This window comes from Urocitellus parryii, chromosome 9 (genome assembly GCF_045843805.1).
Source record: "Urocitellus parryii isolate mUroPar1 chromosome 9, mUroPar1.hap1, whole genome shotgun sequence".
Classification (NCBI taxonomy): Eukaryota; Metazoa; Chordata; class Mammalia; order Rodentia; family Sciuridae; genus Urocitellus; species Urocitellus parryii.
This window is the reverse complement of record NC_135539.1, coordinates 741,413-754,363: the sequence shown is the minus strand read 5'-3', so window position 1 is coordinate 754,363 and position 12,951 is coordinate 741,413. Positions and strand designations below refer to the sequence as shown.

General features: G+C 56.2%; 1 protein-coding gene across 2 annotated transcripts; it reads left to right on the top strand.

Annotated features, from left to right (window-relative positions):
• Positions 1 to 114: 114 nt before the first annotated feature.
• Positions 115 to 12,653, top strand: Dexi (Dexi homolog). 2 transcript variants are annotated; one of them, XM_026380011.2, is made up of 2 exons: positions 115 to 966; positions 12,116 to 12,653. In XM_026380011.2, exon 1 carries the CDS (start codon positions 587 to 589, stop codon positions 872 to 874), a length of 288 nt encoding a protein of 95 aa, XP_026235796.1. In that variant the 5' UTR covers positions 115 to 586; the 3' UTR covers positions 875 to 966; positions 12,116 to 12,653. The 2 variants fall into 2 exon arrangements, with proteins under 2 accessions (XP_026235796.1, XP_026235797.1); XM_026380012.1 differs by lacking the exon at positions 12,116 to 12,653 and adding an exon at positions 5,919 to 6,291.
• Positions 12,654 to 12,951: the final 298 nt, after the last annotated feature.

Genomic DNA, 12,951 nt, shown 5'->3' with positions numbered 1-12,951 from the left:
GCGGCTCGGGCCAATGAGCGCGGCCGCTGAGCGGGCCAATGAGCGCGGTCAAGCGGCCGCGCGCCAATGAGCGCCGGGCCGCTCGGGGGGTGGTGCTCGGAGCGCGACCCGGGGAGCGACGCGGCGGCCGCAGCCCTGGGCGCTGGGCCTGCGGGGGCGCCGAGGGGGCTCGAGGAACGGCTGCGGCGCGCGCCAGAGTCGGCAGCCGGGACGGGCCCTCGACGCTGAGCCGCGGTGGGGGTCGCGCTGGCGCTCCGAGGGCCTGTGAGCACGAACGCCGCGCACCGCAGGAACCGGGCGGTCGCTGGCCACTTCGGGGGGCCCTGCCTCGCCGCCCCGCGGGTCCAGAGAGCCGGGTGGTCACTTCTGGAGGGTGCGGTGACCCCGTCCGGCACGTTTCCGGGATCCAGGCGCGTCCGCCCCGGCCGCCGCACGTTCCTGGAGGCCACCCGGGGTCCAGCGCCGCCTCGGTCGAGCCCCGGGACGCCCCTGGATGGCTGAGCTGCCCCCTCGCCGGCCGCCCGGGCGCCGCAGCGGCTGAGGTCGCTGGGATCGCCCGGCCGCCGCCGCCCTCGCCGCCCCCTGCATGCCCGGCGCGCGGGTCGCAGCCCACCTGGACTCTCTGGGGCCCCTGGTGTCCTACGTGCAGCCGCCGCTGCTGCCCTCTATGTTCTACGTGGGCCTCTTCTTCGTCAATGTGCTGATCCTCTACTACGCCTTCCTCATGGAGTACATCGTCCTCAACGTGGGCCTCGTCTTCCTGCCCGAGGACTTGGACCAAGCGCTCGTGGACCTCGGCGTGCTCTCCGACCCCGGCTCCGGCCTCTACGATACCGACTCGGAGCTCGACGTCTTGGATGGATACTTGGAGTAGGGTGGACTACTCTTCCCCTCTCCCCTCCACGATCCTGGTTGGGTGCGCTGTCTGGACCCGGATGGGACCCCAGGAGGAGCCCTCCGAGGCCTGTAAGTGCCCTCGGGGTGAGGGTGGGTGGGACAGGGAGGAGGCATTCCCAGGCTTCTGACTCCTCTGTCCACTTCCTTCAGGTCTAGCTGGCTGTTAGGAATGGCTGCACGTCTCTTGGGTCCTCAATTGGGGCCAGAAAGCTTCCCCCAGGGAAAAGGAGAGCTGCTTAAGAGGGAGGGGACCCTAAGTTACCTTTTGGGTAGCTATGGAAGTTACCCCCAGAGCTTGAATGCTGTGGAAAGAGCCTTTGGACCCAAGTCCATCTGAAGCAGAGCTATCGCTCCTCCCCCCAGCCTCTGCCTGTCTTGATGATGACCTTGGCATTTGGGGGATTCTCACTAGTCCTGGGAGGATAGACTAGGGGTAGAGACCAAGGCACTGGCCACCTTCCCACTGTGGCCCCTTGAGGGACTGGGTGGGGATTAAGTGCAGGGTCCCCCAGGCCAAGGCTGTGAGAAGAAACCTTCAGCAGAGGACTCTGTACTTCCTTTTGGCCTTGGGTTTGCTGCTGTATTGGAGTCAGGTTTCAGGGTGTCCCAGCTTGTCAGCTCTGCAGCTGAAATCTGCAGGGGCTGCCAGTTTTGCAGGCTGCCTTCACAGAGCAGGCAGGCTGGGGGTTGGTGCTGGAGCTGGCTTTGTCTACAGTGTTCGCAGGTCCTCAAGGGACTCTTAAGGAACCACAGGATTGTTGCACTGAGGTGTTAAAAGTCCTGCCTCTGGGCTCAGCCAGGGAGCTTTGAGCCCAGCCCATGTTGCATGTTAGAGGTAGAGAAATGAAGGTACAGGGAGGACTAAGACCGACCAAAATCACCCAACAAGGCAGCTGGAGTAGGGGGAGGGAAGGAGAGAGAGAGAGAACACACATGTGTACTAGGAAGGCTGTCAGGGTCCGTGGGTAGGGGCTGCCTCCTGGGGCACACAGGAACTCCTTGACTGAGTCCTGGGGCTAAATGATGCTGGAGTTCTCCTGGGCACGGGGTCGAGTGGCAGTGAGCGGGGGTGCTGAGACGTTGGGCAGGGGCTTCTTTTAGAAAGCAGACACTGGTGCCACTCACCCCAAGCAGGCAGTCTTCTCCTCTCCGGGGCTGCCTGTCTTTGCCAACAGGACCATAGTCAGGGTTTCTTATCACTTCCAGATGCCCAGCAGACTACCATGGGCTGGCTAACTTCTTTATTCCTCACAGTTCTTATTAACGGCACTAAACCTGCTCCCAGGACTTCTCTCATGACTAACCCACCTCCCAAAGGCCCCAGGTCCAAGTACCATCATATTGAGAACAGGGTCTCAACATAGGCACATGGGAGAAAGCAAACGTTGTTGTAGAGGGTGGGGCAGGACCTGCTGCAGCTGTGCTGGGAGCAGTGGGCTTACCTACGGGGTCCAGAGTGAGGTTTCTTTGAGGAAAACTTTAGTTGAGCTAATTGAGATCCTAGCAAGAGCCAAGTGCCAGATGGGGTGTGTGCCAGCTGCTCTGCATCTCCCCAGCCTGCCTGCCTGCCTGCCTTCCATCCATCCGTTTTTTTATTGAACAAATGCTTACTGGTTCAGTACTGTGCCTGGGGAGTGAATGCAGTGAGCAAGACAGACTCAGCCCTGGCACGCCTGGCATTTGGTGAGGAAGACTAGCAAATATCCAGCCAAGATAATGAGATTTTTTACCGAGCTCTGAGGACATGCAAGAAGGTTGTGAGCTTCCCTGTTGTGTTCACTGCTGTGTCTTTAGCACTTGCACCAGAGCCTGGCACCTGGTAGATACCTGGTAGATACTGGTGAGGCTTAAGACTAGGGCCAGGCTGCTTTAGTTAGGGGGTCAGAGAAGTCCTCTCTGAAGACATGATACATTTAAGCCGAGCCCTAAATCAATGGAAGGAGCCAGACTCAAAGATCCAGAAAGAGCAATCTAGACAGAGGGAACTGCAAATACCAGGACACTGAGATGGGAAGAGTTGGGAAAGAGTTGGTCTATCCACCAACTGAAAGACAGCACAGCTGGAGAGCAGCCCCAGAGAGGTCAGGGGTGAGGAGCAGGGACCACACCACAACCTCCGAGACCTGGGACGCCACAGCCAAGAGCAGTGAACAGCCACTGGAAGGTTTTAGGCAGGGTAGTTTGTAAAGATGACTGTGGCAGCTGTGGGGAGAGTGGGCTGAAGGGTAGTGCCAGCAGGAAGCCAGCTGGGGGCTGTCAGTTGTCTAGCTAGAGGTAGCAGGCTTAGATGAGGCAGGTCAGTGACTTCAGGGAAGTAGGGACTGAGAATACCATCAGGTGAGCCTCCGGGGCCCAGTGTTCGAAATCTACTGAACATGGACCGTAAACCCTATACTCCTGGTTTTAAGCTCTTTACATGTTCATTCATTTGGCCACTCAACAAACATTGACTCTGTTGTTCTTCTGCCAGGCTGTGTGCTAGACCCCCATGGTTCCAAAATGAATCCCTATCCCCAAGTCAAGAACTTGACTTTCATAAAGTGTAATTTGGTGAAGAACATCTTATTTTATCTTCTTACCACATCAATAGAAACACTTCCGTTTCCAAATGAAAACATTGGCATATTCTGGACTGAAAACTGAAGCCCAAATGCTTTGACATATTTTGCAGCAAATGCTGTTTGAGCAGAAACAGCAGGAAGTGTCTCTCAGGGATACCCTTGCAAAGCTCTTGGAGTAACAGGCCTGACCTGGGGAAGTGGAGGAGTCGGGGGAGAGGCTGGGAAACACCTTGGCCTGTGTTGGAAGCCACACTCAGGACTCCCCTCTTCCCATCCCCAAACCCAAACTGACCTGGACCTCAGCTTGGGAAGCCCAGACCCAGGAGGGGCAGCCAGTCACAGGAAGGCCCTGTGGGAAAGCTGTGGAGGTCAAATGACTGAACTTATCTCTGGGCCCCTTTCCATAAGCAGAGGAACAGCAGGGTCAGCTCTTCTGTCTCACTCGTTCCCGTGTGGACACATGTTCCGCACCAGCCCAGCCAGGCAACGCCAAGGGCATGGGCCTGCCAGGCAGAGGGGCCGGGGTGGATCTCAAGTGGAAAGGGGTACCGACATTTGCTCCCTCCAAGTGTCTCTCTTTCTGTTACCTGTGTAGCCACATAATTCAGGCTCTCATCAATGTGCTGAGCCCCTATTTGGGGAGGCAGCATTAGGGCCTGGGTTCAGAGTGCCTGGGTTCAAATCACAGGCCTCGCTGTGACATTGGGCATGCTGTTTATCCCTGCCATGTTTCCATTTCCTCTTCTATAAAACAGGCATAATGAAAAGCTGCCTTATTGTGGGGATAAGTGCTGAGACCGCCTGTATGTAGTAAACAGTACATTAACTGCTGCTATTGTTAATGGGAAGCTGTAATTAGAAGTAGGTACATATGGGCCCTTGTAGATGCATTTAAAGGGGTTTTAAACCTTACTTATGTGCGTGACTGGATATTTACATCCCATGATGAGCAGAAGAGGACCGGCTGCCTGAGCCCAGGGAAGGTCCAGGAGTGGTCTACCCACACAGACCTCCACCACTGCCTTCCCACCCGGGACCCTTGGCGCTCTGGGGACTGGCTCTGCAGTTTTCCTAGAGGTTGATCACTGCCCAGCAGCATGAGCAGGTTATCAGAAGCTCACTCTTTCCCAGGAGAAAGAGTGCTGCGGCTGGCCTCGGGGACCAGAAGATTCCTCCTGTCCCAGCAGCTCAGGTACAGAGGCGACTCAGCTCTATCGATTTGTCCTGGTTCCTAATGAAGGTGGTGGGTGCCTGCCAGCTCTCCTTGGGCACACAGGAGTGCTGCGAGAGGGGACTAGGGAAAGCTGCCGCCAGAGTCTGTGTGGTGTGCTGCGGCTGGGGTTTGGAACGGAGGGTAACCACCCTGGAGTCTGTAGTTTCTCAGGGCTTCCCAGGTTCCCATGTCTCTGGGGAGAGGGGGGGACACACAACTGCCCCTTCCTGATCCACCAGCCCTCTGCCCTTGTGTGACCTGTGCTGTCAGCAGAATACCCTGGCTGGTCATGTCACTACCCAACTCAGAAGTTCACCCCTTCCATGGGGACCAGGCAGATCCAAGAAGCCAGCCAGGCAGATCCAAGAAGCCAGGCCAGGCTGTCACCCGGCAGGAAGACAGACATGGCGGCAGGGAGGGAGGCACAGTCCCGGCAAGGCCAACTCCAGCCCTGTTCTGACAGGAGGCTCACCCAGAAGAGCTGTGGCCACAGGGCAGGTCCATGCTGGCCACCCCTTTGGACAGGAGGAGGCTATCTCGGAACAACCGAGATGCCAGGGCCTGGCTCCTCACGAGTGGAGAGTTCAGCCTGCTCCACCCTCAGCCCTGAGTCTGTTTTGCTAAACCATGAAAAGGCAAGCTCTTGTCGCCCATTTTTACTTCTGATTTTTCTGCCATTGTCCTTGGAACTTCTGAACGCATTTGGGAAGCCGTGACCACAAGGAAGGGACAGACCTCTTGGTCCCCGTCTTGCAAGTCAAGGAGCTGAGGCCTAGAGGGGGAAGCGAGCCACCCTGCTGGCCCCGCACTGTCACTGCCACTGCCACTCGGGGACCAGGAGGGCAAACACAAACTCGGATTCTGCCAGGTCTCCCACACTCGTGTGTACTCTTGATCCCTTTTTTCTGATTTTTTTCTTTAAAAACTTTATTTCAAAATAATTTCACACTTAAGCAAAGTTGCAGGAAGAACATAAAGACTCCCCACACTCTTCACCCAGAAGCTCCGGTTGACGTTTGTGCATACTGCGCACTCCTGCCTCCCCGTGCTGGTGTGTGTGTGTGTGTGTGTGTGTGTGTGTCTAGTTATTTCTCTCAACCCTTTGGGAGTGCGTTTTGAATGTCATGCTCCTTTATCCCAAAACATTTCAGGGATACTGAGGGTTGAACCCAGGCGCTCTCTCACTAGGCTCCATCCCTGGCCACCGCTCAGCAGCGTTCCTTAAATTTTACCATTTGTCCCAATAGGGCCCTTAAACAATGAAAGGTGGAGCTGGCGTCCAGGACCTCAGTGATCCCAGGTGACCTTGGCTCCACTCTGGGCCTCTGCAGTCTGGAACAGCTCCTGTGGTCTCCTGTCTTTCACTCGCCATCTGGCACGCTGGCTGCCTCCCTCCCTCCCTGTGGGTTGGCCTGATGTTTGCTGGGACCCAGGTGCCTTCTTGGCGGAGTTCAGAAGTGGGCATGTCTCCCTCTGCCTCCTTTGGTGGCACTGCTGCCTGGCCTCTGGCTGGTCGTGTGCATTTTGATCACTTGGCTAAGGTGGTGTTTGCCAAGTCTCCCAACTGTCAATTTACTGTTTCTCCCTTTATAATCTATGATTTAGGATGAATTACAATAGTTTTAGTGCTCTGTTTGTAAAAAAAAAAAAAAAAAAAAAAAAAGTCTACTTTTGTCTGTTTTATTTTTTGGTAGTGCAGGGGGTGGAGCTCAGTGTCCAAATATTATACCATTGATCCACACCTCCTGCCTATGTGGATTCATTTCTGAAAAATGTTTATTTCACTGTAAAGAGAAAACCATCATGACTTGGTGTCGGTAAAAAATAGGTGCCAAAGTCATTAACTTATGGCCAAATACCCCGGCAGCTGTAGGCCTCGGGTCCGTGGCCTTTTCTCTGTTGAAAGGAAGGTGAGCAGCTATGAGGCAGCAGAGACGCCAACATCCGGCTGGCACTGTCTTGAAGGGATGATGAGGCTCAGCCACGGTGCAGGGAGAGTGCTTGCTCACTGTGTGTGCCTGGTACTTAAGGCCATCCCCCTAAAATTGTTGCTTAGGGGCTTTGCCGTTGGGCACATCTCCCCAAGCCGAGTGCTCTCTGAAGTGGGAATGATAGTTGAACATGCCTAAGGGCTTGTGCCAGTTCAGTGGGCAGGTGACCTGTGTTTAATTGGCACTCAATAAAGGATGCATTCAGCATTGATGTGTCAGCCCAGAGGGCTGCAGCCCAGGAAGCCTTCCCTCTTTCCTTGGGCACCCTTGCTTGTGGCCAGCATGGAGGAGGTGTGTTCAGGCTGCCTACAAAGCAGTACCCTGAGTGCCAAGTGCCCAAGTTCTTCACAACTGTCCCAGGCCCCAAGCATGGCCTTGCAGGGCTGGGAACTCCCTCCCTGTTGGGGAGGGCTTCATTCCTGGGATTCCTTCCTGGCCCAGGGCTTGGCTGGGTGGTTAAAAATAACCACCCTCCCACCTCCCTAGCTTCACCTGAGTCACCCTGAAGCTGCCTGGGCAGGGCTCATTAGCTCCATTACACAGGGAGGGAAACTGAGGCTTGGGGAGGTTCAGGCCTCGCCCCAGATGCCCAGCTATGAGGTGGCCGCGTCGGGCCTCCCAGATATCCAGCGCCAAGAGGTGACAGAGCAGAGCCTGCGGTGCCCCAACCCTCCTGGGAACCAGTGCTTTCCCCTTTTGACCAGCTCCACACCAATGGGGCAGCCAAGGACCTGGAGCCAGAATTAGTGGTTTAATCCTTACTGTATTTTTAGCATTGCCTTCTGTTTACGACAGGTGAGAGTGTTTTTTATCATAGTGACATGAAGGGGTTTTAAACTTTAGTTTAAAAAAGATGTGCATTGCTGGACACAGTGGTGCACTCCTGTAATCAATCCCAGCAACTCAAGAGGCTGAAGATATCAAGTTCAAAGACAGCCTCAGCAACTTTAAGGGCTGGGATGTAGCTCATTGATCAAGTATAAAGCACCCCTGGGTTCAATCCCCAGAATCCCCCCAGAAACTACATCAATTTAAAATTCAGGTTGAGCATCCCTGATCTGAAAACCTGAAATGCTCTGAAATCCAAAACTTTTTGAGCTTCAGCATGTTGCTACAAGTAGAGTATTCCTCCCCTTACCTGCGTGCAGTCAGAATGCAGGTGCACTAAAAATAGCCTTTAAGATTACCTTCAGACTATGTAACAGGCACAGGTGAAACCTAAAGGAATTACTTTGATTCCATCCCCAAGATAACTCATTTTGTTCATGAAAATATACCAGGATCTGAAATATGAAACACTGTAGTCCAGGCACTTGGGAGAGGGACACTCAAGCTGTGCTGTAATGTCCAGGTGATTCTTGGATTGACAAGACTCAGGAAGGCTCCCAAGTCTTGGGCAGGCACCGCCTGGAGGCACTTTGTAGACCTAGGCCGATGAACTTGATAACAAGCGTAGACATCAGAACCCAAGCTTGAGAAATGGCCCTGATTTATCCATGACACTGGCTTCCCCCAGGGACATGGACCCTTGCAGAGACAGACAGTCCTCCTTTTCCGGGCCCTTGCAGCTGCCAGGGAGATGGCCAGGTCCCAACCATGTCCTTGGCAGTGACATGAGGTGAAGGCCCCCTTGCTGCACTACCTACTCCCAGGATGGAGGCCCCAGATGGCCGCACAGCAGCAGAGACACGGCAGGTCATGTCTGGGTGATGCCTTCACCAACTAGGTTTGGTCATCCAGTAGGTGCACAGTGGTAGTCCTAGAAGTCAGGGTCTCCTAGCACTGAGAGGGCTCCCTGCCACTGTTGGGGATGAACCCAGGAAGGGGCTGGTGCCTTGTGTGTGTTTGATGACATGGGCATTGACCCCATTTCTAGATGAGGGAATGGACCAGAGAGATTGGGTGACTTGCCTGCAGTCGCACAGGAAGAGAGAGCCGGAAGTGGCCCAGACAAGCCTATTCCAGAGGAGCAGCTGGTGGGCCACAGAACTGCCCAAAAGAACCCCCACCAACACGTTCAGAGCATCGCCCTCTGCACCCATAAGACACAAGAATAATCTCCTAACGTAGGCCAGGTCCTCATGTAGGAGTCCTTCAGACAGATCCAGTTCCCAGTGTCATCCTGACAGAGAAGAGCTGCCAGCCGCTCCCTGGGTCCAGCCCTGGGGAACGGCCTGCAATGATGTAATGGAAGGTTGCAGTTTCAGAAAGAAACCAAAAGCCAGCGGCCGTGGCCCGTCTGTCTGCTCTCACAGGCATTTTCTCTCTGCATTCCGACTATCAAGAGGGTGCCTGTATCTCACAATCTCTGCACCTTCTCCTACTCGCTTTCCTCTGGTTTAGACCATCCAGCCTGGCCATCTCCCAGATGGTCGTGTCCAGGAGGTCCCCTCTGGTGGCCAGGCACCCAGGACTCCCGTATGATAGAGCATCGGTGGCCTTGGCCCAGCAGACTAGCTCTGAGGTTAAAGGGAAGAATGGAGGAACCGGGGACGGGCCGGGGGAGCGGGAGGAGGGCGGGGGACACGAGAGATGGTGGGAAGAGACGGCGTTCTCACCCCGTGCACACGTGTGATGGCACGGCCACCGGTGTGGCCACAGAGAGCTGAAGTGCAGTTGCCAGGCGTGGAGAGCTGCTGGGACCCCACAGCTGCAGCTCCAGGCTGCTCTTCAGCTGCCACGCCGGACCTCAGGTGCTGAGAGGAGTTTGGGATCAGACCGGAAGTTTCTAAGTTTCTTTCTTTCTTTTTTTGGTACTGGGGACTGAACCCAGGGGTGCTCTATCACTGAGCTGCACGCTTCCCTTTTTATTTGTTTAATCTTTTTTGGTACCACATTGAGCCCAGGGGTGCTTACCCACTGAGACACACCCAGCCCTTTTTAATATTCTGTTTAGAGGCAGGGTCTCGCTGGGTTACTTAGGGCCTCACCAAGTTGCTGAGGCAGGCTCTGAACTCTCATGACCGTCCTGCCTCAGCCTCCCCAGCCACTGAGATTGTAGGCCTGTGTCACTGTGCCCAGGCTGGAGGCCTTTTTATTGAGCTAGGGTCTCTCTAAATTGCTGAGGCTGGCCTTGAACTTGCAATCCTCCTGTGTCAACCTCCTGAGTTGCTGGAGTTACAGGCGTGCTCCACCATGTCCAACACGTGGGAGTTTCAAACCCCAGCGCTGTCCCTTGCAAGCCATGTGGTCTTGCACACCTTTCTTCACCTCTGAGCCCCGTCCAAAATGCAGGTGACAGGCCCCCTGGCCTCACCTCCGAGGGTGTCTTCAGGAGTAAGTGAGCCAAGAGGATCAGAGCAGCTGCCCTCGCCAGGGAAAGGCTGGGAGCGCTTGGAGAGTGCCAGCCTCCACGGTGGTTGTCACTGGGGTTGCCAAGCTGCACTTGCAAGCCAGAGTAACCAGGGGGTTGATCTACCGCAGCCAGAGCGGGTGACAGGAAAGTCAGACTGTTCCCGGGTCATCCCCAGCCACATGCACTGAAACCTAGGACCACGGATCACGTCACTCCTCAACTCTGTGTGACGTGAGGCACATCACCGCCCTCATCAGGCCCCTTTATTCTCAGCTGTGGAGGGGAACCAACTGGGGTCAGGGTCTCCCAGGCCTCCCGTGACACTGTCATGTCCTCTGCGCTGCTGCCTGCACTATTATTACTTGGTGGTGCTAAGTCAGCTCTTTGTAGAGTGAAATAAGTATTTTGAAAACAGAAGAACTTTATGATACTATAAGACATGGAGACCTGGCCTCGTCATAACAGGCGACCGGCCAGTGGATACCGTGAGACGGGGGGCATCGGGAGTCCCAGCCGCAGGCTGGGCAGGGCCTGCACAGGCTGGGGGTGAGCTCCTGTGACGTGTGCGGGGAGCCCCTGCCTGGCCAGCAGCTGTCGCAGTCACGAGGCGAGGGGTGAGGCCTCCAGCACCTGGTCCACACGCCTGGAATGGGCTCTGGGACCAAATGGCATAGTCCCTCACCCAGGAGGCGGACAGCGGGTGGAATGGAACGGCCATGTAACGCGCCATCTTGGCAAGCTCTCCCAGGTGCAGACTGAGACGACAGGGACTCAAGTGCAGGTTATTGATCTGGGAGACGATCCCAGGTGGGAAGTGAGCCAGGAAAGGGAAGAGACCAGGAAGCGATGTCATTGAGTAGGGTACCCTGTGTCCTAGCTTGGTCTTACTCCAGAACTCGGGAACCAGAGTGAATGCAGAATGCGCCTCAGAGTTGGCCAGCCTCTGGTGAGGGAGCGGGGTGTGGATCCTGCACCTTGCAGGTCCTCCCCAGGGGAGGGCAGCCGTGGGAGACACTAGCTCTGGCAGCCTAGGGCCAAGCAGGCTCAGACAGGCGGGCGCTGGGCTGGCAGCCACCAGGCCAGGGTGCTGGGAGGGTGAGTGCCAGGCCCGCCCGGGAAGAGCTCACCAAGCGCTCGCTTCCTTCCCAGAGTCGTCACTGTGCAGCGCCAGCCCTGCCTCTTGCGTTGTCCAACTCTAGGCAGGTCACTGTGCTTCCGTGGGCCTCGGGTTTAGCCTGTAAAATGATGCTTAGTTCTCAGTGGAAGCGGTTCTGTCCCTATAGGTGACCCTTGGAAATGGGGCAGGGACATTTTTAGCCATCACAATAGCTGGAAGTGCTGTTGGCATTTAGTGGTCACAGACAAGGGATGCCAGTAAGCAAGCCATGCCCAGAAACGGTCCCCTCACATCCAAGAACTGTCCTGCCCCACTGGCACAGTGGCACACACCTGGCTGAGCAGAAGGAGGATGAGTGTGAGGCCTGACTCAGCAACTCGGCGAAACCCTGTTACAAAATAAAAAGGACTGGGATCCTAGCTCAGTGAGAAAGCACCCTGGGTTCAATCCCCAGGACCCCAAAAAAATGCCCTGGCCCGACGCCAGCAGTGCCCTGCTGAAGGACACACACTGCACGTGCAACCTGAGAGTTCTGACTGATTCTGGAGAACCAGGGCAGGGCTGGTGAGAGCTCAAAGGAGGGGGGCTGGGAACCCCAGGTGCTGCAGAGATGCTGGCACCCAGCTGGCACAGAGGGGGGGAAGGAAGGAGAGGGCCTGCCACAGGGCTGGGCCGAAGGGACGTGCCATGTCCTGGGAGGAAGAGCCAACTTGGGCCTCCACTGAGTGCCCTGGCTGTGGCCAAAGAGCCACCACCTTCCGGCAAGGTGGGAGAGCTGCCCAGCCCGCCCGCCCGCCCGCCCCAGGCCTGCTCCTCCCCACAGCAGCGACCCATCCCCGCAGCACTGCTCCCCTCCCTCGCCTGGGTTCTCAGGGACCATGTGAACTCATCAAGAGTTTGTAATAAAGATCACTGTAAAATGACCCCAGCCCAGTCACGGGGTTCTGGTGGTTCCCAAGTGGGAGGGCTGCAGGAGGCCTGGCAGGTTGGCCAGTGGCAGGGCAGCGCCTCCTCGCTGGCAAAGCCCCTTCTCCTCCTCAGGTCTGATCCCCTCGAAGGCTTTGTGCCAGCAAAGAGCTGCGTGACCCGCCCCAAGCAAGCAGAAGGAGACCGAGGAGGGCCAAGCCCGGGGGGGCTCCCCGAAGACCTGAGCCGCAGCAGAGGACCTGGCCTTGGGATGGATGTTTACGGGACACAGCCAGAGTCTGCACCTGGCGGCACCTGCTTCCCCGCTGCACCCCGGAGAGAGCACCTCCGGGCTCCTTCGATGCCAGTGGAGCCTTCAGCCGTCTGGGTTTAGCCTGAGGCTGGTCTTGGGTGCAGCGACTGTTTAGGGAGTAGCCCAGGAGCAGCAGCCCAGGAACCTGGGGACAGGGCAGGTTTGACTGCTCCTTTCAAGTGGCTGGTTTTCGTTGAGTTGGCAGGACCGAGGCCTTGTGCTGGAGCAGGGCCACGATGCTCCTCTGGCCAGAAATATATTTTTGAAAATGTGGGTGGTGTGAATACTTGGTTGCGATATACCTGTAAAAGCAATACTTAGGAGGCGCTCTTATTTCCATTAAAAAATGTATGCAATTCATTTCCTTGGGGGCCTGTCTGGGTTTTGTTCTTGGAGATTTGGGAAAGGGGTCCTCCTGCAGAACCTGGGGTTCACAAAGGGCAGGAGGGGTGGGGTGCTGGGTGGGAGACCCAGCCGTGAGCATGGTGTTCCACGTGAACAGCAGAGTTGGGTCAGCTTGCAGCTTCCTGGGAGAGCGGCATAATTCTCTCCCATTTGCAGAGCACTTGGTGACTTTGCGAGGACCTTCCCTCTGCAGGTGAGGAGGCTGCGGGAGGGAGAGTAAGCCGAGAGGACGCAGCTGCAGCCCCCTGGTCCT

Excerpts from the sequence above, each read along its gene's own strand:
- Dexi (XM_026380011.2), top strand. The coding sequence starts at position 587 with ATGCCCGGCGCGCGGGTCGCAGCCCACCTGGACTCTCTGGGGCCCCTG.